General features: G+C 33.5%; 5 protein-coding genes across 5 annotated transcripts; 3 read left to right on the top strand and 2 right to left on the bottom strand.

Moving 5' to 3' along the window:
• Window positions 1–1,169: 1,169 nt before the first annotated feature.
• LOC124921449 (bZIP transcription factor 17-like) lies at window positions 1,170–4,005 on the top strand. The gene is made up of 2 exons (XM_047462113.1): window positions 1,170–3,122; window positions 3,265–4,005. The coding sequence occupies exons 1-2, from the start codon at window positions 1,223–1,225 to the stop codon at window positions 3,702–3,704; spliced, it is 2,340 nt and encodes a 779-aa protein (XP_047318069.1). The 5' UTR covers window positions 1,170–1,222; the 3' UTR covers window positions 3,705–4,005.
• Window positions 4,006–5,948: 1,943 nt separating this feature from the next.
• Window positions 5,949–8,933, top strand: LOC124921447 (exocyst complex component SEC15A-like). Its single transcript, XM_047462109.1, has 2 exons — window positions 5,949–6,166; window positions 6,400–8,933. The coding sequence occupies exon 2, from the start codon at window positions 6,424–6,426 to the stop codon at window positions 8,824–8,826; it is 2,403 nt and encodes an 800-aa protein (XP_047318065.1). The 5' UTR covers window positions 5,949–6,166; window positions 6,400–6,423; the 3' UTR covers window positions 8,827–8,933.
• A 1,986-nt stretch (window positions 8,934–10,919) lies between these two features.
• Window positions 10,920–11,801, top strand: LOC124922948 (transcription factor ORG2-like). The gene is made up of 2 exons (XM_047463539.1): window positions 10,920–11,303; window positions 11,385–11,801. The coding sequence occupies exons 1-2, from the start codon at window positions 10,920–10,922 to the stop codon at window positions 11,775–11,777; spliced, it is 777 nt and encodes a 258-aa protein (XP_047319495.1). The 3' UTR covers window positions 11,778–11,801.
• Window positions 11,802–15,891: 4,090 nt separating this feature from the next.
• LOC124921445 (conserved oligomeric Golgi complex subunit 5) lies at window positions 15,892–18,856 on the bottom strand. Its single transcript, XM_047462106.1, has 3 exons — window positions 17,686–18,856; window positions 17,056–17,529; window positions 15,892–16,979 (listed from the first exon to the last, which is right to left on the bottom strand). The coding sequence occupies exons 1-3, from the start codon at window positions 18,811–18,813 to the stop codon at window positions 16,065–16,067; spliced, it is 2,517 nt and encodes an 838-aa protein (XP_047318062.1). The 5' UTR covers window positions 18,814–18,856; the 3' UTR covers window positions 15,892–16,064.
• Window positions 18,857–20,183: 1,327 nt separating this feature from the next.
• LOC124920599 (cysteine proteinase inhibitor 6-like) lies at window positions 20,184–21,851 on the bottom strand. The gene is made up of 4 exons (XM_047461116.1): window positions 21,480–21,851; window positions 20,829–21,042; window positions 20,600–20,745; window positions 20,184–20,493 (listed from the first exon to the last, which is right to left on the bottom strand). Exons 1-4 carry the CDS (start codon window positions 21,693–21,695, stop codon window positions 20,341–20,343), a joined length of 729 nt encoding a protein of 242 aa, XP_047317072.1. The 5' UTR covers window positions 21,696–21,851; the 3' UTR covers window positions 20,184–20,340.
• Window positions 21,852–23,659: the final 1,808 nt, after the last annotated feature.

Below are 23,659 nucleotides of genomic sequence, written 5' to 3'. Positions count from 1 at the left end.
TAAATCCAATTATAAATAGGAACTTTCTTAATATGGTATAATATATAACAAATTTGGCCTTTTCTTATGAGTAAGCTTGCAATTTCCTTGAATCATATTTTATAGAAATTTCATAACCTTCTAATTAAATATATATTTTTTATAAATATCATTATTGTCAGTAATAATTTATAATGTAAATCAAATACTCACATACAAAAATAAAAATAAATCCAATTTGTACTAACTCAACAATGATACTATGATAGTGATATACACCTTGTATTAAGTTCATTAAAATCCACTTTGTACTAACTCAAAAATATTAGTAAGTTACAGTTATAATGGATAAAGAGATTTACCATGATCTTAAGTTAGATTACTTTATTTAATAAAAAAAAACATTTTTATGTATTATCAGCATTTTATATATTCATTTTTTAATAAAAAAAACCGTTTATTTTATTGTAAATGTTATATAATGTCAACTTGTCGTAACTATTTTAGTGGGCAATTGAGATTTTATAAATCTTCTCTTAAACTTTACAATTTGAAACTCTTAAATGTTAAGTTACAAAAACGAGATTTTCTTTAAATAATTTTAAACAAAGTTAACTTATTATTTACGTAATATTTTAAAAATAAATAAAATATTTATGTCACTAATTTAACTACCAAATTTAAGCAAATCGAGAATTTATGTTAAAGTTATAAAAAAAAAATGAGATTTTCACTAAACAATTTTAAACACGGTTAACTTATTATTTACGTGATATTTAAAAATAAATAAAATATTCACGTTACTAATTTAACTACCAAACTTAAGCAAATCGAGGGTTTTAACTATCAAATTTCAGAACCCACCAAGGTAGTCAGTGGTAAGAGTCAAAATATAACGTGTTCGATTTCATCTGAAAGCGTTTTGAAATGTCATACTAATTTTATTTATTTTAAAAAAAAACTATTGAATTTCCAAGGATTGTCATAATTTCGTTAAAATTCGATAAATAAATGAGTACATTAATTTTTTATTTTTTATTTTTTATCTATAAATGTATAACTTTAATTTTTATGAAATAATATTTTAAATTTTAATTTATAGTAAGAGCCATTTGTTAGTATTTTAATTACTTTAACATGCAATAGTAGCACACGGCATTCTCTCAGAAATTACGATCTTTATTTAAAAACCTTCTTCTCCCTTCCTTCGTTCTGGTCTGAAAAACAAAACCCTAGAAAAGAAATGGCGGACCAAAATTTCGCAGATCTGATACCTCCATACGACGGCAGTCTCTCCGCTCCACCACTAGACTCGATCATCTTCGACGATTTTCCTATGGATGGCAATTACATCTACAATCTCGATGGAGCAGACGCCGACATCGAGGACTTGGACTTCATCTTCGACGATCTCGACCTCCCTTCCGACACCGAAGACTTCTTCAACTCCTTACCTGCTCCGGTAGACCCTATTCCTTTAGATCCTTTCGCGATCGCCATGGATCTCGCCAATTCTTATGAATTCGATCAGAATTCGGGTGCTGATGGAATCTCCACTGTTGCAACGGTCGTTTCTTGCGAGGCTTCTGACGTGTCCAAATTTCTTAACGTTTCGTCTCCGGAGTCTTCTCGTCAATCGGGAAACAAGAACCCTGGTGGTGCTACTGCTAATCGCGTTTTGGAATATCCTTCATCGGGATCCGAAACGCACAAAGAAGAAGTTTCTGAGAAGCCGGCGTCATCACAGGGTTCGGGAAATTGTGGGTCTAATGTGTCTGAAGGATTGAATTGTTCGTATTCTGATTCTGCTAATTGTGATCGATCTGCTGCTTCTTCACCTAATCCAGTCAATGAACCAATTAACGGGGTTGTGGATCCAAAAGTTAAATTTGAAGAAGAGGGTACGAATTGCTTGCTGAAGAGGAAGAAAGGAACTGAGGAGAACTTTGAGTCGAGGATGAACAAGCTTAGGAAGTCACGTGGTATTGAAAGCACCACCGATTCACCTAAAGCGTCAACTGCAGCAATCACTGACGATGACGATAAGAAGAAGGCTAGATTGATGAGGAATCGAGAAAGTGCACAGCTGTCCCGTCAGCGTAAGAAACACTATGTTGAGGAACTTGAGGATAAGATGAAGAATATGCATTCCACTATTCAAGATTTGACAGCTAAAATCTCATATATAGTAGCAGAAAATGCGAGTTTGAGGCATCAATTGAATGGCGGGGCAATGTGCCCTCCTCCAGTTGCACCTCCAGGTATGTATCCGCATCCATCAATGGCGCCAATGGGTTATCCTTGGGGACCATATCCTCCATATGTAGTGAAACCACAAGGTTCTCAAGTTCCATTAGTTCCTATTCCGAGATTGAAATCCCAACAACCTGCATCAGCACCAAGGACAAAGAAGTCTGATAATAAGAAGGCTTCTGATGTCAAGAAGACCGAGACCAAGACTAAAAAGGTAGCAAGTGTTAGTTTTTTGGGTCTCTTATTTTTCATCATTCTGTTTGGTGGATTTGCCCCAATAGTAAACCTGAAATTTGGAGAAATAAAGGGTTCTGTTTATAATTATGGGGAATCATATTATCCCGGAAATAAGTTTTATGATCATAATGGGAGGGTTTTAGCAGTCGGTAGTCATGATAATGGTTCCCAATCAGATATGGTTGGTGGACATGATTTTATTGGAAAACTAAATTGTAAGAAAGCAGCCTCAGCAGGTCATTGTGTGGGAAGGTCAAAAAATGAAACAAAAGAAGAAGAATCAAAGCCCTCTTCCAAGTCTTCTGATTTTGGTTTGCCAAGCAACTCTAGTGATACTCTTTCTGCCTACTTGTATGTCCCGAGAAATGATAAACTCGTAAAGATTGATGGGAACTTGATAATTCATTCTATTATGGCGAGTGAAAAAGCAATGGCTCATAGCAGCAGAGATGATGGGAAGATAGTTGGAGAGGAGACGGGTTTGGCTGTCGCCTCACCTCACACTCACACTCACACTGGAAGAAGTGTTGGAGTAAACCCACATTATTACATGAGTGCCCCTGAAAGGAAAATGGCACTTGGTTCTGGCCCGGGTGAGAAGGGTGAGCTTAAGGATGGTAGATTGCAACAGTGGTTCAAAGAAGGCCTTTCAGGTACTTTTTTTCACTTTAGCTTCAAACAAGCTCTTAGTTTTCATTAGTTTGCTGTTCTCTGTCAATTATAAGTTTTAACTGAATGATCATCATCGTCATCATCATTATCCTTTTTGTAAAATCCCCCATATGTATGTAACAGGTCCATTGTTGAGTCCAGGCATGTGCCATGAAGTTTTCCAGTTTGATGTGACACCATCTTCTGGAGCCATGGTTCCTGCTACTTCTGTTGTGAAAACTCCAGCAGACAAAGGTCAAAACTTGACACAGTTTGCCAAAGGGAGAAATAGGAGAATTCTGGAGAGTGTTACTATTCCCCTTCCCGCATCTAACATTAACATAACCAAGAAACCAATGGGAATCGATCCAGAAAGCCTCCACAGCAATAAATCAAACTCTCCAATGGTGGTGTCGGTTCTTGTTGACCCTAGGGAGGCTGGTGATATCGATGGCGAAGGAGTAATGGGGCCCAAGGCCCTTTCTCGGGTTTTTGTTGTTGTTTTAGTAGACAGTGTCAAGTACGTTACTTATTCGTGTGGGCTTCCTTTTAAAGGATCCAGTTCATCTCGAGTGACTACTTGAGGAGTAAGACAGAGAGTGACTGAGGAGGACAATAAAGCCATGTGATCCCAGTTTTGTACATAGATGAAAGGTAAAACTTTTATGTTGCTTTTTATACTACTATTCTTAGAGAACTTATTTAGTTGTTACCTAGTTAAGTTATTATAGTTTGGACTAATACTATAACTAACAACATGTTGAGGTTTTCTTAGTATGAAATGTTTACAGTTGCACTTCATATAATTTTGTAGTTCTTCAATCTGGTAGGGATCCAGTTTTAAGGGTTTTTTTTTTTCAATAAGAATAATTATTCAGAGACTCAGAGTTGTTACTTTATTTCAATGTTATGTTTGGAAGTAATATACTGTTTGTGTGATAATCAATTTTTTGAATGAAGATTAGAGGAGTTACTGTTATGGGTTGTAGGTACCTGGTCGGGTTCACGGGTTAAGATAGATGATGGGATATAGAATCTGAAACCCGGGTTTAGATAGATGATGGGGTATAGAACGTGAAACCCGACCCCAAACCGACCCCAACGGTTAAACAAACATAACTTAATATACTTGAATACATTCTTAACTTCGTTTGTTATGCTTCATTTTTCAAATCTTCACATTAGGAGGTTGGAGCTATAACTAGTGTAAATTATTTTTTCGAGTTGTCAAACATAGACAGCTACAATTCTTTATTTTCAAACCTACCCATTCTCTTAGGTCACAAATACTTTAGCACTTAAGTTGTGAATAAGAAAAATCATAAATACTTTAGCACTTAAGTTGTAAATAAGAAAAAGCATTGTATTCATGTATTTGGTTACCCTTTATGGTATCTCTAATTTTGTAACATATTTTGTTTCGAAAACATGTAGCTAATCTTGAGCGGAATAGTTCTCAAATAACTTTTCTTTAAACACTAATTCAACTCTAAAACATGCATTTGGGTTGCCTACTTCTGTGAGAGGAGTGGTAAAAGTTTTACCGTAAAACAATAACATAAATATATATATATTTTTTAAAAGGACTAATTAAACTCGTGAAGATGCATTTGGGTTGCCTCATTCGCATAGGATCCTATCCTATTAATTCTGAGTGTTTTTAAAAAAAATATATATTTATTTAAATCAATTTTTAAGATACTTAAATATATATATATATATATATATATATATATATATATATATTTATTTAAAATGAATATGGTCTTTCTAAATATTGTTGTCCACTCCTTGGCCCATCTAATGGATTTTCTAACATAAAATGATCTTGTTTCTCTTTTTATTATTTATATTTTCTCTTGCAGTTGGTGTGTTTGTATCCATCATTTTTTTCAATCAAATTTGAAATTATTTTTCATTATTTTAATAAAGAGTTGTTGGACTTGATTTTTGGACTTATTTTTTTTTTATATGGGAGACTTGTTTGATTTCTCACTATTTCGGTCATATTTATAAATGATTTATTTTGTAGGATTTTTTTGACGGTTTATCCATACTCGGTTAAAGATAATTTTAACTATCGCATAAAATATTTGGCAGAGATTTTTCGACACTAATTTATTGGTTCATTCGAATTGCTCTACCTCAACATTCACCGTTTAAGAATTTAAATGAGTTCGTTTTTAGAGAAACCCTTACCAATTTGAATAATCGTTGAGAAGTTTTATTTTTGTAAACTCTTGATAAAATTTGATATCTAGACTATTAATTATTTATTTGATTTTATAGATGTTATTTGGTATTATTTATTAATTATTTTTGTTTATATGTAACTCATTTTTTAATAAATTTAACGAGAATTATATTTTATAAAAAATAAATAAAACAAAAGTAGTGTTGAGACAACTAAATCGGAGTAAGGGCAAGTTAAACGAACTGCATCAGCTGTTGGGAGACGAAGTCGCTAGCAGGAGATGTAGATAAAAAGCAACCTCGCAGAGTCTTTTCATATGGGCATCTTTCTCCACTCAATCCAATGTCAATAAACCTTTTCTAGTTGTTTTGGTATGAGACAACAATCCAATCTCTATTACATTTATTAATTTAGATAAGATTGTTGTGACTCAATTTATCAAATCAATTAATTGAATTTTAATTGAATTGGTAATAATATTAAAAGTAAGAAAAATAAAATGTTTTAGAAATTACTTCCACCATTAATTGGTTTTACTTTGGTATTGGGCTTGGGCTTGGACTTAAGATCGGACATTATATCTATTTTTTCAAAACATATTTATTTATTTATTAATTTTTAGATGCGAGAAAAAAGAAAACATTTTCCGCAGCTTTTCTTCCTCGGTAAGAACACCCCACGACTTTGAAATTTTCTCCGTCTTCTTCTTCTTCTTCAGATTCTCTTCTTGCTGTGAGATTGTTCGTATTCCGATTACCGATTTCCGATCACCGTCGCCATTCCGACGCCGGTGAAGCTGTACTTACCAGATCTGACTTGCCAACTCCATTCACTGGATTTTCCTCCCAAAAGGTCAATCACTCAACTCTTCTATCTTAATTTACACTTTAGATACTCAGTATTCTGTTCTATTCCTATATCGATCGATCATGAAACTGTTTGAACTAGGAAATTAGGTTTATATTATCATTTCAAGTCTGAATCACTAAATCTAGAAGAAGAAAAGGTTTCGATTGGTTTATTAAGTAAGAAGTGCAATTGTCAATTGGATTGAATATTGAATACTTTGATTTCTCTTATTTCAGTGTTAATTAGTTACGAGCATAATCATGTCAGCAAAACCAAAGAGGAAAACAGTAAATGAGAATGGTAATAATGTAGGTGAAGATCTTGTACTCACTACATTGATTGGGAATGGTGAGGATTTAGGTCCAATGGTTAGACATGCTTTTCAAATGAATAGACCTGAAACACTTCTTCATCAACTTAAGCATATTGTTAAGAAGAAAGAAGTCGAAATCGAAGAACTCTGCAAGTTACATTACGAGGACTTCATTCTAGCTGTCGACGAGCTCCGCGGTGTGCTTGTTGATGCTGATGAGTTGAAAGGCGATCTCGCAAGTGAGAATTTTAAGTTACAGGAGGTTGGTAATGCTCTTCTTATCAAACTTGAAGAGATTCTGGAATCGTATTCGATCAAGAATAATATTACTGAAACGATTAAGATCTCGAGGAACTGTGTTAAGTTGTTGGATTTATGTGTGAAATGCAATAGCTATGTTACAGAAGGAAGGTTTTACCCTGCACTGAAGATCATTGATTTGATTGTGAAGAAATATTTACAGAATACGCCTGTTAGAACAATGAGAATTATGATGGAGAAGACAATTCCGTCGATCAAATTACATATCGAGAAGAGGGTCACCGGTGAAGTAAACGAATGGCTCGTGAATATAAGAAGTACTGCTAAGGATATCGGGCAAACTGCTATAGGACGAGCTGCTTCAGCTCGTCAAAGGGAAGAAGAAATGTTGGATCGACAGAGGAAAGCCGAGGAACAGAGCTGTTCCAACCTAGGAGATTTCAAATATACCTTGGATGTTCAAGACGATGATGAAGAGGTTAACATTGACGATTCTGTTATCAAATTGGATCTTACTCCAATTTATCGCGCTCATCACATCCATACTTTCCTAGGCCTGCAAGAACAGTTTCGCGAGTATTACTACCGAAACAGAACGTTGCAGCTAAACTCAGACTTGCAAATATCGTCCAACCAGACGTTCCTCGAATCCCATCAGACGTTCTTGGCTCAAATTGCAGGATATTTTATAGTCGAAAACCGAGTTTTAAGAACTGCTGATGAACTTCTGTCAGAAACTAAACTCGAGACGATGTGGGCTGCTGCTGTCTCGAAAGTGGTGTCGGTTTTAAAAGAGCAATTCTCGAGAATGGACAATGCCAGCCACATTCTCTTGGTCAAAGGCTACGTGACTCTTCTCTTGACAACGCTCAAACAATATGGTTATCAAGTCGAACCGATTCTCGAAACCTTAGACAGTAGCCGGGAGAAGTATCACGAGCTTCTCTATGCAGAATGCAAACAGCAAATCAAGGAAGCACTAGCAAATGATGATTTTAGGCAAATGGTGATCGGAAAGGAATCGGAATATCAGACGAATGTCATCGTTTTCCATCTCCAAACCTCCGATATAATGCCGGCATTCCCTTACTTAGCCCCATTCTCCTCCATGGTACCCGATTGTTGTCGAATTATCCGAGCGTTTATAAAGGACTCAGTCAACTACTTATCGCACGGGAGTAACTTAAACGTAAACGCGTTTGATTCCGTTAAGACATATTTAGACAGGCTATTAATCGAGATACTAAACGAAGCGATTCTGACCACAATTCAAAGCGGGATGAGCGTTCAACAGGCAATGCAGATCGCCGGGAACATAACCGTTCTCGAGAAATCCTGCGACTATTTTCTTCAGCATGCAGCCCAACAATGCGGGATACCGATCCGAACAGTTCAACGCCATCACGCCATCAATCTAACAGCCAAGGAAGCTCTCAAGACATCGAGAGATTCCGCTTATGTGGCGCTGTTGACTTCGGTCAACGCTAAGCTAGAAGAATCGTTGTCGCTCGTGGAGAATGTGAACTGGATACCGGACGACCCTCCCGCAGACACTGAGGGCGGGCACAGCTTCGTTAATGACACGGTTATTTATCTCGACACGATTTTATCAACCGCGCAACAGTTATTGCCGTTGGACGTTTTTTACAAACTTGGGATAGGTGCTTTTGAGCATATAGCATCTGTTTTCGTAGCTGCTTTTATGAGCGAATCGGTAAAGAGGTTTAACGCGAACGCGGTTATGGGGGTGAATAACGACTTAAAGGCATTGGAAGCGTTTGCGGAGGAGAGATTTGAGAGGAGCGGTTTGAGGGAGATATATACCGAAGGGAGTTTTCGCGAATATTTGATAGAAGCGAGACAATTGATAAATCTTTTGCTTAGCAATCAGCCGGAAAACTTCATGAATGCGGTTATAAGACAGAAGAACTACAATAGTTTGGATTACAAGAAGTTGGTTTATATTTGCGACAAGTTTAAGGATTCTTCGGATGGTCTGTTTGGTAGTTTAGCGTCGCGTGGAGCTCAAAATCCTCGGAAAAAATCAATGGAGATCTTGAAGAGAAGATTGAGGGAATCTATCAACTAATTACATCAATGCAGGTTAGGGTTTGAGATTAAGAAAAAAAACTGTGTTTTATAACTGGATTCTACGTGAAATGAGTGCCTTGTTCAAGTTGGTTAATTAGTACTATAATTTGGATATTTTGATCGATATTATATATATATAATATATGTAATTCAATAAAACAAAATTAATGAGATTATTATGTATTCCTATTAGTTTGTAAAATCCAAATCTAATGTCTAATTTGGTTTGAGTTATTTAAATAATTTAAACCACACAAATATTATTTCACTTTATTTTCGTCCTTTAATTCATATACTAAAATGTTATTTATTTTAAATTATTATTTTTTTATTAAATTATTAGATATATTAATAATTTTTAAGTTATTTTATCAAAAATTATTCTTACTTATAAAAAAAAAATTATTATTTATTTTCTCAAACTTAAATTACTAAAATAATCCTAAAATCTAAACAAGGCCCAAAAGGAAAATTGGACGAATTTATCCTAAGCTGATAAATTAAATTGCGAAAATAAACACTTCAAAATATTTTGACGAAATTATCTCGTCTCACGCGAATGGCAGAATCGTCACGCGAAAGGCAGAGTCGTCACGCGAAGGACACGATCATTTTAAACTTTTCACATGTCTTCCCTTCGTGTGAGACTCTCCTTCGCGTTACGCGAAGAGGATAATTTCGTCAAAAAAATTTCAAATATTCACTAACACAATTTAATTACCAGCGCATTCATCCCTTTTTAAGGATAATTTCGTCAAATTTCCCGCCCAAAATATCTCCTTCAATATAATAAAACATCTAAAAAAAAACTAAATCAATAAAATAAAAAAATTAGTATTTTCTTTATTTTACTATGAAATTTGAACATTTCTCAATAAGATTCTTTTTTGATAAAATTCATTTGTATTTAAAAAAAAACTCAAAGAGGAAATGAGCCCTAAGTAATTGATCACCTCAAACAAAGTATTTTAAATATATTTATATCAAAGAACAGAATAATTTGGTAGTCACAAGATCCACAAATTAAAATTAATAAATCCTGATAAATTATATGTCATAGAAATGATGATCAAAGTAGAAATGAATTGACATTAATATATATATATTAATCTTTTATTAATATATATTAATATTATTATTGATGAGTCAATGAGTGGTGTCCTTATCATGTGACGTGGCATAGAGATGATGAGGAAGAGGAGAGAGAAAGGCACGAGGAAATCACACAAATAGGTATAGTGAATATGAAGAAAGGGAGTGGATGGCATCCGAGGTGGCAACTTGTCCCATGTTGGGAGTGTGTTTGCATATGGAATTTTTGTATTATGCTATGTTCCTACTACTACTATTACTAAACACAACAACAGAATCTATCAATAAATAATTAATTATCTTTCTTTTTTAATAAATAAAATACACCCAACATGTCCATTTTATATTCATATACTTCTGTAACATGATAAGGTTAACTGTATCTACATATGTTTTATGTCTGGTTTCCTGAACCCAGGTTTTCTTTTATAGAAAACTTTATTGGGTGAATTAATTATTATTATTTTAATCTCTAGCTAGTTTCATTTCATTTTTTATATATCTGCATTCATTGGAAAAACTTAAATATATAAATATATATATATATAATTAAATTTAAAATTTATATATTTAATCTAAATTAATATCAATTTATGTATTAAATAAAATAGAAACTAATTAACCTTGCTCTCTCCATATATTAACAATTTCACCTCAATTTAGAATATTTTAAATAAAAATTATGGTAGGATATGCTCTCAAACATATTATTATTATAATATATGTTCTTATTTTATATATTATATAAGTCAAATTATTAAATTCCTTGGAGTAATGTAGACCCTTAATTAATTGTTAGCTAGCTAGTAATATTAATTAAAATGAATATGAAATTAAAGATGATGACTTTCCTAGGGTTGAGGTTTATTATATATGTCAACTATTGTATTGATCTATAAATAGATTTAACATGTTCTTCTAGTTTGCTTCATTCATTCATTCTTCCATTAATTGTCTTTGGAGATTCATATTAATTACATAGAAAATTCACAAATCATGATGACTTTATCTCCTCTTAATCCTGATCTCTTCTACCCTATCACGAGTTGGCCATGGGGGGTTAGTCAAGATGAAGATCCAAACATCTATCATTATCTCCATCACAACAACAACGTTAATAACAACAACATCCTTCCCTACTACCCTCCTCAAACCTCAGAATCATCAATCGTTTTCGCCGATCCTCCTCCTCAACAACAACAACAACTGATCATCAACAACAACAATGAAATGAAGGTTAATTCATCCGAGACAGGAAACGTAACACCAACCTCATTGAAGGCGAAGAAACTCAATCACAACGCCAGTGAACGCGACCGTCGCAAGAGAATAAACGATTTGTATTCCTCCCTCCGTTGTCTTCTTCCTGCATCTGATCATAAGGTATATAAAAATTTAAGATTCTCTTTTAAGACAATATATATATAGCTCTATCTGTTATTAACAAATGGATTGAAAATGCAGAAGAAACTGAGCATACCGGCGACGGTTTCACGAGTGGTGAAATACATACCTGAGCTTCAGAAGGAAGTTGAGAAGCTAATCATTGAGAAGGAGGAAATAACTTCGAGGATTTGTAAAGAGAAGAAACCATCGATGAAGAAGAAGATGTCATGTAATTACTCGAATGTGAATATTACTGTAAGGGAAATGGGAGAGAGAGAGATTACGATTCAGATTCTGGCGCCGGCGGATGATGATGATGATGAGTCGGAGAAGAGGCGGTTTGCCCAAGTTCTGCAAACCCTAGAAGAAGATGTTGGTTTGATCTTGTTGGGTGTTTCTTGTTTTACTTCTGGGAAGAGGCTGTTTCGAAATATTCATTTGATCAAGGTATATATTTTCTTGTTTTTTTAATCATGAAAAATATTAATATTTAATGAAAATGTAATTAATTAATTTATTAATTTTTTTGATTATAACAACAGGTAGAACAAGAACAAGAACAAGGAAGTCAAAGGATAGAGTGTGATGTGTTAGAAAGAGAGGTGTTGCATTTGTATCAAAACATTAACTTATAATAACTGCTCCTCTTGTTTTTCTTTTTCTTTTTGTCAAAGAATTTTAATTTGACATCAAAGACAAACCATGTCCATGTTCAAAGTGTAATACACTTTATATTTATATAACATATATATAATTTTAAAGATGAACAAAAAGAGATGATATTGGTGTCAAACTCTCAAATTGGAACTGGGTGATGTGGAATATAGAGTACACACATTGTGTAGTTTTCTTATATTAAAAGAACAATATAATTAGGCTATGTATAGAAGATGAGAGTTGTAATAATAAGAAAGTTGGACGGATGAGACCAGCTTATTTAAAATGAAGATATGAACTCTATTGAAAGTGAGTGGAATTAAAATACATATGAAGGGTAAAAATACACAGGAGATTATTAATTGAAGGGATAAAAAAATAATACATCAAAGATGAAAAATATCTAGGGCTGTGCAAAAAAACGATAAACCGGTAACCCAATCGAACCGATAGTTAACCGGTTTCATTTTAACGGTTTATTGGTTAACCGGTTCTAGCGGTTCCGGTTAACCGCTTTTTATCGGTTAAACTGTTCGGTTTACGGTTTACCTATTTTTCTAACGGTTTAACCGGTAAACCGGTAATAATTTAATTATATATTTTTATAATTTGTATTAGTTATTTTATAAATAATAGATATATTATAAATAATATTTAGTATTCTATAAATCTTTTTTATTTTAAAATTTAAAATTATAACTTTTATATATTTTTTAAAAAAAACATTATAATTTATATAAAATTTTACAAAAATAAATTAAAATCAAACTGAATGTAACTATAAACACAAATATAATATTTTTTATATTATTATAATGAACACAATTTTTCAGATAATTATTATTTTGTTGTATCTTACTAATTCTACTTCCCGTTCTATTGGTTGAGAATGAGATTCAATCATATTCGTCTATACTTGGTTGGTCAAAAACTAATCGACATAATGAATTTGAATTTTCTCTAAAAACATATAAAAAAAACTAACAAAACAGCTATAAAATATAAAATATATTATATTATTACAATAAAATTATATATTATAACATATTTTTAAATATATAAATAAAATATATTATAATAATAAAATATTATATTATATTATTATAATATAATATAATATATTATAATAGAGATAACAAATGATGGAAAAGTATAATATGAAAGTGCAAATAATAATTTTTTTTAAAAATTATAAATTTATTATGTAATTTGAAAAATTGAATTATCGTTTCTCGTTAAACCCGGTTAATTGATCGGAACCGACCAAAACCGGTAGAACTAGAACCGGTAAAACCGATACCATTAACGGTCGGTTAACCGGTTTGTAAAATAAAAGGCAAAACCGATCTTAACCGAAACTGTTTAACCGGTTAACCGGTTAACCGACCGGTTGAACACGTAACATATCCATGATTGTATCGTGAGGGTGGGGAGGAGGAGGAGTTCGAAGGAGGAGATCATGAAGAGGTGAACTCATATCCTCACAAAACAAGATGTCAAAACCATTGTTCAATTGTTGGTGGGTCGTTGACTGCTCATACCCTCCGATTGTGTTGTGAACTTGTAATTTTTTTTCTCAAATTCGTGTACATGCTCTTCTTATCGGATCGAATTTTATTTTCATTTTTTTCAATAATGAGTTATTTGATTTGAATAAAAATTCTTTTACAAGTATCTTCTTGTAATTTGTGTAAGCTTCTCACTACCTCAATTATATATATATATAATCAATTTGATAAGACATTTTACGGTATTCTTACCAACTTTTAGTTAAGGATAATTTCAACTAGGGGTGTTCATCGGTTCGGTTTTCGGGTTATTCAAGTTCCTCGGTTCGATTTATTCGAATTTTTAATATATTTTAGTCAATTTGAAAACCGAACCGAATTCGAATTCATTTTTTGAAACTAGTATAACTCAAAATAAATTGCACCTGCCGGGAATTGAACCCGGGTCTGTACCGTGGCAGGGTACTATTCTACCACTAGACCACTGGTGCTTTTGTTACCTTCTTTTTTATTATTAAATTTTTATTTCAAAATATTCTAATTTTATTATTTTGAACTTTTTTCTAAGCTAAGTTTGGAAAAATAAAATAATAAAAAATTGAATTCGATTTTCGGTTTGGTTTTCGAGTTGAAACTCAAACTCGAAAACCAATTCGAAAACCGTATTTGAATTCGAATTGGTTTGAAATTCGATTCGAAAATCGAAAATGAAATTCGACTTCGGTTTATTCGAATTCGGTCAGATATTCGGTTCAGACCAAATATTGAACACCTCTAATTTCAACTGATGTTTCATTTTGGTTCATTCAGTTCGCTCTATTTTAACACTTATTTTTTATAAACTCAAATGAGTTTGTCATTAGAGTGTACCTCAATAAATTGCTTAGATTTTTTTATTGAAATTTTTAATTTTATAAATTATTTATATCTTGATATCAATTGTTTGTATTGATTTTGTATTATTTATTAATTAATTTTCTATATAAATTAAATGAGAATTGATTCCTAAAAAAAGTAAAATAAAATAAAAGAGTAAAAAATTCATTATTAAATTTTAAGTTTAACCCCAATCCTCTATAATGTATAATATATTATTTTTTGTTTAAAAAATTTAAAATAAAAAAGAATAATCATTTTATTTTGTAAAGAAACCAAAATCAAATTATTAAAAGACCACCCAAGAAGCATTTTATAAATTTCAAGGCAAATGCTGAATTATGGCTCAATGTTGTAACGAGTACTTAGGGAAAGATTGTGTTTTTTAAAGATTGTGTTTTTTTAAATAAAGGAAAACTAACATGACACCCTATAATTATTACCTTCGCTTAAACTCAAAACATTTTCAGATTAAATCGAACCCGTGAGTTTTGAAAAAACATACGTTATAATACAAATAAAAAGTATTAACAAGTTTTTCCAAAATAAATAGTATTTTGGACTATCTCATTGTGTTAGATAGTGACTATAGTAACTCATATACTGTTATTATTATTATTATTAATAATAATAATTTATAATAGATTACAAAGGAAAGCCATTGAAAAGTTACAGAAACTCTTTTTCATTATTATAGACATTTTGCTCATTTCATTGAAATAAACAAAGAAGTAAAAAAATAGTTTCTTCAATTTGTTCATAATTTTTTTAATTTCATGCTTATATCATTATGTTTAAACGAAATTTATTAAATAGATTATTTTTGAAAAAAAACAAATATCCTCTTATTTTTTAAGAAAAGATGAACAAATTCTTAATATCATTTGATGGATAGTTTCATGCCCAATATCTTTTTATTGAGAGACGAATCTATATAGAGACGGTAATAAGCTAAATCCAACATTTTTTTTTTATTATCTACCAAATTTATATATGTCTTAAAAACAACAGAAATGATAGAAGGAGCGTTTGATGAACGACACCCAAACGACTCCATACTTGGCTGCCACGGTGTAATTTTTTAAAAAACGAAAATTTTAAAATAGTAGCACGCATCCTCAATTTTGACCTAACCTTCCCTCTATATCAAAAATAGCACGTTTGCCTGAGATTTTGGCTGTTTGGAGACAATCTCTGAAGAGAAACAAAAGACAAGACGATCGATGAAGTACAAGGACAAATAATAGCTATATTAGTTACATAAACCCCACTAAGGTTAAAAATATAAAATTTTATTAGTAACCTAGTAATGTGAAAAAAAAAGAAGGTGGTTTCATTTTTTCTTTATAAGAAAGATAAGTCTAAAAGGTTGGTCGTATTGTCAAACTAGAGCTCTAATTAAAATTTAATTTAATTTACTAAAATTTCGGACCTTTTACTACCGAATTTCAGATATTTGAGATGGTATAATATGCAACAAATTAAGGCACTAAGGGTTTAGTATAATTATGCAACAAATTATATGCAGGAATCAAAATACAGTATACAAATAATATTCTTTCATTTTATGTAAATATCTAGTACAATCAAACAATGTATTAACCCTAGAGTACATTGAGAAAGAGCAAAAATTACAATAGAAAAAATATATGTATTCCTTCTTATAATAAGCATATGCAGAAACAGATACTGAATGTTTAGGGTTACAAACAAAGTGTCATATAGAAGAACCAATCTGCAACATAAGAGGATAAACAGGGCTGAATTCCTTATCACCTCTTGCCCTAACAGTAACAGCATAATCATCAAGAGTTGCTTTGATTCCTTTCCATATTTGATCTTCCCCTTGAGAATCCAGCCAAAGCGAGTACTGAAGCGCCGTTAGTTTATTCCTCTGCATCGGATTTTGCATCTCATCTGGCCCTCGCGAGTAAAGATGATGAAGCAGAACACTCGGTTGCAAATCTTGAACAAGAGAAGAACCTCCCAGTTGAGAGGTTTCAAGGAAAATGATTGGTCGAAAAGCTCTCAGTGCCCGATATGGTGCTCCGAGTTGCTCAACTGGAAACAGGTTCTGTCCAACTGCCAATTCCAGCTCAGCCATGTCCCTCGCCATTCTCAGCTTGCCTGATTCCGATAGTGGTCTAACAAGAGAAGCGTGACGGATGAAGAATACAAGAACTCTAGAGGCTGTTTTCCTAACCAGGCTTGTACATATGTTTTCTGCAGAGATTGTAGACGTTGAAGAAGAAGAAGAAAGGAGACGAGATAGGAACTCGCTACGGAAGTGAAGAAGGCATGTTTGGAGATCTTCCATGTAAGGGGAAGTGTTGTTATCCATGGCGGAATCGATACCAACTGCTCCAAAGTTTTGGTCGTGGATTTGTAAGATGCATGCCTCAAGACGGTCAACCATGGCTTGGAATAATGGGGTAACTGAGTCGCAAGCAACTCCGTATATGGTGCCAAGCGAGGAAGATAATATGCTCAATGCTATTGGGGGTAGGCCTGTCATTATCGATGATGATATTCGAGAATGTACTTCTTGAAGATGCTGGCAGAGTGTAAAGTTCTTTAGTTGTGCTGGAGTTGCAGGTCCGTTTATTTGACGTGCCTCTGGACCTGTTGAAATCTGAGAAAAAAAACATGGAAAATTTTGATCATAAGTTAAGAGAGTAAAGAAAAAGTTGATGACATTTCTCATTTACCTGATATTCCGCTCTCTGAGCAAGCAAAAGGAGAACCTTACTGATCTCGCGCAGCACAAGAAGGGTCAAACGACCATTGAGTTGAACAGCTTCAATTTCTTCTTGAATGCGCGATAAGATTCTAGATATTTGTTCTTTGGAAGGAATGCTTCCACGGCTTGAAAATGGGAAAACACTGTTAACGAGGTCTGATAGGCGACTCAAACAAAGAGTTAGGAATGCTCTCTCAAACATTTCAATGCCAACAACCATCTGCTCTTTTCCTTCTGAGCTAATAGCTTGTGGAACTCCTTTGACATCAGTATCGCGTGAAATTCTATCGAGAATGTTTTCTATAGTAGAGTAAAGCTTTGGGTATCCAACTGCAAATATCTCTTTCATAAAGTTTGATGCAGTAAAAACCGACTTCATTTGGCTCGAAAAAGCTTTCACAATTGCATCCCAAACTCTATCAGTCAGCACTGAATCACCTTCCTGTTAAAGATACACAACGATATTCCTACCTTAATCTTCAACAACAATAGTAATAGTCCATTCCAATTCATATGCTCAAAATGCAGAGAATGGACACACATAATACAAACCAACATGATATAAACAAAAATTAGAAACCTAATGCTTTACACTCACCTGCATCACTTCATCAAGAAGTAGTACATGAGTAAAAGGATCTTTCTTCTTCGCAAGCACTCTCTGCAAATGCCAAACAGCAACCATAATCGAATGCAACTGATCCATACAAGTGCCAATCCTCTGCCATAGTGCCTCCTTCGCCTTTGCACCGCCACCAACCTGTGGCGTCCCAATCCTTTGCATCCCTCCTGGGCCAAATCCCCCTCCAGAGGAAGCCGATATCGCCTTCATATCCAACGCAAAACTGATACTTTTAACACCCTGATTCTTATACTTACTAATCAACCCATCAACAGTGGGCTTCAATTCACCCAGATTGTAAAACACCTGCAAACCTGCACCAACTTCCGCTTGATTCAACCCTTCAAGTCCTCTCTCTAATACCTTCATTCCTTCAATCCTTAATACTTGTCCAGCTTCAAGTATCCATTTCATTTCATCATCAATCACAGCAATTCCAGCCAAGTCGTTCTCATTACACAAACTCAAGATCTCGCAGTATAATTGAGCGGCCTTAGCCAGATCGATCTTCTCTAGTTCAGTCTCACCCGCAGCCATAACATCCCTTAGTTTCCTCGAAAGTCGAAGGACGCGAATGGTGAATTGGAGAAGCTCGGTAGTATTATGCAAATTGGAAAGCTGAAGTGTCTTAGCTCGGATCTGGATATGAGGATCCGCAATCTCCGAACGGACGCGTCGTACAGATGATTGCAACGTGGAGACGGAAGATCTAATAGCGGCGAGGGATGAATCGGCATCTTTGAGAGAGGAAAGTTGAGAAAGAAGATCAGTATGGCGAGAGAGGATTTCTGATCGAAGTTGTTGCTCTAGGAGGTGTATTCCACCTTGTAGCTTCTCGACGCGAGCTGCGGCGAACCCAGAAGAGAGGGCGGCTGAGGAAAAGCGGGAGGAATCGAAATCGGGGTAGAGAAAGGAGGAGAAAACTGGATCGGATGCGAAGGAATCGAGGGTTGTGACAGCGGAAGTGGCATTGTAGGCTGATGGTGTGGCGGATGCAGATGAAGGTGGGGATGATGAAGTTTTGTCTTTGAAGGTTGATAGACGTTGAAGAGGTGATGGAGAAGATGGAAGTGGAGATCTTTGAACGGCAGCAGGAGGAGCCATTGCTCAAAATTCAGACGACCGATTTGCCTGTAACGATTCGATACATAAGTCAATTTATATATTAATTAGCACTGAAAGTATGGCTAAGTTGTCAAATTGGACATTAAACTATCAAACTCTTGAAATATACTCTTATAGTTCAATTTAAAATCCGTCATTTTTTTTTATATTGTAAAAGTCAAGAATAGTGATAAAAGAAAATGAGAAAAATGCAGAAAAAGAAAACAAAGAAGATTAAGATAAGAAAGAAAATAATGAAATTGAAAAAACAGATGATGCTGAAGAAGTTCAATCTCAAGATAAAGAAGAAGAACAAGCAAAGAAATAATAGAAGAGAAGAGTGAGAAGAAAATTAGGGTTGTTGATCCTTAAATCAAATCCGTAAAATTGGAACAGAGGAAAACATTGATAAAAGTCCTAAAATTCTGAAAAAGAATTCCTTTTATCAGATCAGTACATACATGTTCATATAGAAGCAGACTAAACAATGGGAACAAACATACATCATCATCTACTATAATTCAATCACCTTTTGTGAAGAATGAGCGAGAAAGGTGACGTGAAAGAAAACAACATGGCTTACAAGGTGAATATGGAAATAACAATAAAGATTTAGAATGTTAATTGTAATATTTGATTGTACTATTGTTTGGTTGCTACCATTCAGAAATTCTAAGGTCGCTTATTTGTCGTCTTATAATCAAAACTAAAGTTTTTCTAGTTTTGATTCTTGACCCTCCCACTTTTTTGACTTTTTAATGAAATTGTGCTAAACCATTTTTCAAAAAAAAATCCGTCATTTATATATATATATATATAAACAGCGTAAAAATAAATGATAAAATTGTCAAATTAAAAGCTCTTTGTTACAGTCGGATTTTAGACATATTCTTCCCAACCTTACCATTTGGGATTACTTGCTATTAAAGTTATAAAATCGATAATTTGTCTTAATGATTTCAAACGTCGTTAATTTATTATCCACGTATTATTTATAAATAAATAATTAATGTCAATAATTTAACTATCAAATTTCAACGAAGTGAAAGTTTTGATTACCGAATTTCAGAGAATTGATAATTAAATTAATGACATTAATCTTTTATTTATTTATTTATAAATATCACATAAATAATAAGTTAACGGCGTTTGAAACCATTAAAGACAAAATCTTGTTTTGTAATTTTAACAATAAAGAGTTAAAATTTGTGAGATTTAAAAATTAGATTTAAAATTTATTTTAAATAATAATCATTCTATTCTATGAGTGTCTTCCTTTTTGTGTGTTGGCAGTATTGACTAATGGAAAAGTATATTTAGTTGTTAAATTATCTGAAAATTTTCAAAATTAAAGATATATAACTCAATGATAAAAAATAAGAAGTCATGTATAAAGAGTCATGTACTCACAATATTCATTGATATAAAAACCCACACTATATGAAATTCTTGTAACACTGATATTTCAAGCTAGATAGATCTTGTATATTTTATTTACAAGGTAAATAAGTACTAGGATAGATCTCTTCATTCTTTAACTTGGTATATCTGGTTCAAGTAAAACTTTCCAAATTGAACATCATCATCCTTGTTTACAACCACCACTCCCATCTTCTCCACTTTTGTTCCTCTTCTCACACTCAGCACCAAAGAAAATCCGGTTGATCCTTCTCTAATCACCTGCATTTTGTAACAAGTAGATCTAGGCATAAAAAATTCAGACAAAATTTACTAAATTCTTCACACATAATGCAAAAAAGTAAACAAGTGACATATGGCAACCAACCTTAGACTTGGCTAGAAGAATCTCTACAAGATCATAAGGAAACAGCGAATTCGATCTCTGTTGGATAGCTTTAACAGCCTGCTTGGCTGCATTTAGGACCACTGGATCAGACGTTCTCATTGATTTCCATCCTTGTTCTGAACCATCTGATTACAGCACATTACCCTTTTAATTTTATACTCAAAATGGAGAAATCTTTGAATGAAAGTTCATTGACTTGCAATGTTACCTTGTTTCACAATAAGGTCAGACGACGAGGAGGTATCGTGTATGTTCTTGAACTCCTGCAACTGCTTGAAATTCATCCATGGCTTCACAAAAACTTTTGCCTCGTATATCTTTCTCTGCCCTGCATCAACTGCCTCCAAAGTCAGATGATACAGTTTACCAGCAACAACCTGTTCTTTTGCACCAACAACTCTTGCAAACACAAGAACACCATTCTACAAATGATACAATACAATTAGTAAAATATTTCAAACAATCAATCCCTCTCTTCTCTCCATCAATATAAATGTTGTGTCCCACATCATGTGTTGGGACACATTTGATCTTATTTCCTTTAGTCGTGTTTTATTGCTATTTTACCATTGTTATAAACCTTAGACTAGTTTCGTTACGGGTATGATGATATTTTGTACTAAAGTACTTTCTAGTTTCCGTTGGTATTCTTTGTTATCTCCCTTTGTCTATCTATTTACATCTATTCTCCCTCAATTTTGCCTATTGTCTTACTCTCTAGTTACGTTTACATGTTTCATTCTTAATGGGACACAACAATAAACCGAACAATCAATATATGTATAGTTAGAATCGTAGATTGATAACACAGCTAGTTCAAGTTATAAACAAGATCAGACTTAAAGCAGAGAATTAAGACCTCTTTCTTGTTGTGTTCTTCAACAGCAAAACGACCCATACTCTCGATCTCGGCGTTGTTCTGATAACCCTTAAGATCTTGAATTCCGCCTGCAGTAGTTTGGGTTCTCATCCTCAGAAAGTCCTCATCTTTACAGAACCCTAATTCACGGAAAGAAGACAGCACAAGCGCCACAAAACACAGCGACGCCACAGAGAAAGGTATCATCCGCTTCATTCTGATCACCTGTTTTCTTCTACGATCTGTTCTCTCTCTAAAATCGATTTCTGGATCAGGGTTTTACAATTTGTTTTGCGTAGGGAAGAAGAAGGATTTTGAATGTTTGTTAGGCTAAAGGGGACAATTATATCATGATGATGAGGAGTTCCCGGGAAATTAGTTGGGGCGGGCTTAAACGGGCCGACCCGTTTTAAGCTAATCACAGCCCTTGATGTATTAAAGATCTGGACAATTTAATTTACGGATCCTAAAATGTTTGGTTAATTCCGTTTTTTCATCGAAAAATTTATACTAATAGTTGTTCTGTTGTATTTTCAAAATCTTTGGTTACCGGTGTATGTGTCTACCAAAATTTTAAATTTAAACCAAAATAAGCATTGTTCATTTCTTACCACTAAACTAGAATAGAGCTGCAAATGTGTCAAGTTGCTCGTGAGCTGCTCGGTTAAAGTTTGATTTGAGTTTGATTTTGACCAAGTTCAAGTCGAGCCAACTTGTTTAATATTCGAGTCAAGCTTGAGCTCATATAATATTTTTGAAAATTTAAAAATGTGACCACAAGAGGTTAAAGTACATAGCCCGCAAACATTTCATCATTTAACCGGACGCAGATGGAGATATCCACATCTTATTGCCGCTAGACTAGAAGAGAGGATAGTTCATATAATATTTAAACATTGTTTGTCGAGTTTTTTGGAGTCTGATAATAAATAATATTTTTAGTTTTTTAATATTAAAATCTAAAATTTAAAATAAATATTTTTTAAAATTTAATTTTAGTTCAAATTTTCCGAGTTAAGTTCGAACTCAAATTTATAAACTCGTTCGAGTTTGAGTCGAACTAATAAATACTTAATCGAGTCGAGCTCTGACTCATTTGCAGCCCTATAGTAGTCGTCGGTTTTTTATTATTTAAACCGCCAACCGAATCGAAATTATGAACCAGTCAGAATTCGGTTCGATCAGTTTATAATTATAAATAATTTTTTATCGTTTTTTTAGATTAATCCACCAAGAAGGTTCAATAAGTCAATTCATCTAAAGCTAGACCATCTTCGTGATACGCTAATACAATTGGGGCAACAGCTTGAAGACCTCACCGTAGAAATCAAAATTTATGAGAAAATCGAACCCCTTAATCCGAAGAGCTTACGAGAAGAAAGAGAAAGGGTAAGCAAAGCATTCATAGACGGTTGGAAAACTGCAAAAAGGTCTATTCGAAATAAGAGTCAGGCAAACACGTCAAACTCAAGGACAAAATGCTCATCAAGAGAACCCATTTCTCATAAACAAAGTCAACAATCATCACAAGCAAGGAGTGCCACTAATGCTCCACCTCATAGAAAATTTGACGACTTGGGGATGTCAATGTCGAAGGCCATAAGGAAATTGTTGCAGAAGAAGTTAATTCAAATGTTAACACCGGAACCTGGGAGAGAAGTAATGGGCAAGTTCGCAAATGAGTGGTGCAGATATCACCTAACTAGAGGGAATTCCACTAACTGTTGTTTCCCTCTCAAACAGAAGATTCAAGATTTGATCGACGCTAAGAATCCAAGTACCTAAGGTTAAAACCAATTGATGACGTCACGGACAACGATGAGAAAGATCCATACTTGACGAAACATGCATTCACTAAAAACAATTTGAACTTAAAATCTATCATTTCTGAATTTCATTTACATGCAGAACATTATCTTGATAATTCCGAGTCTCTAGGCACCTTGAAAAATGTTTTTAACAATGAAAAAGAAACTTTTGATTATATGTCCTCCGATGAAACATTTAAATAAAAAATGACCTATGAGATGAGGCATTATCTAGATAAACAAGAGGAAAATTTATCCACTGCAGAAGAAACAATTGAAATAAATCTTAACACAGAAGAAGATCCTCAGATTGTTTTAATCGGAAAAAGTTTAAATGATTTAGAACGAGAAAATCTGACTAAACTTTTAAAA

Source organism: Impatiens glandulifera, chromosome 1 (genome assembly GCF_907164915.1).
Source record: "Impatiens glandulifera chromosome 1, dImpGla2.1, whole genome shotgun sequence".
NCBI lineage: Eukaryota > Viridiplantae > Streptophyta > Magnoliopsida > Ericales > Balsaminaceae > Impatiens > Impatiens glandulifera.
Note: the sequence above shows the minus strand (reverse complement) of the source record. Positions and strands in the feature narration are given on the sequence as shown.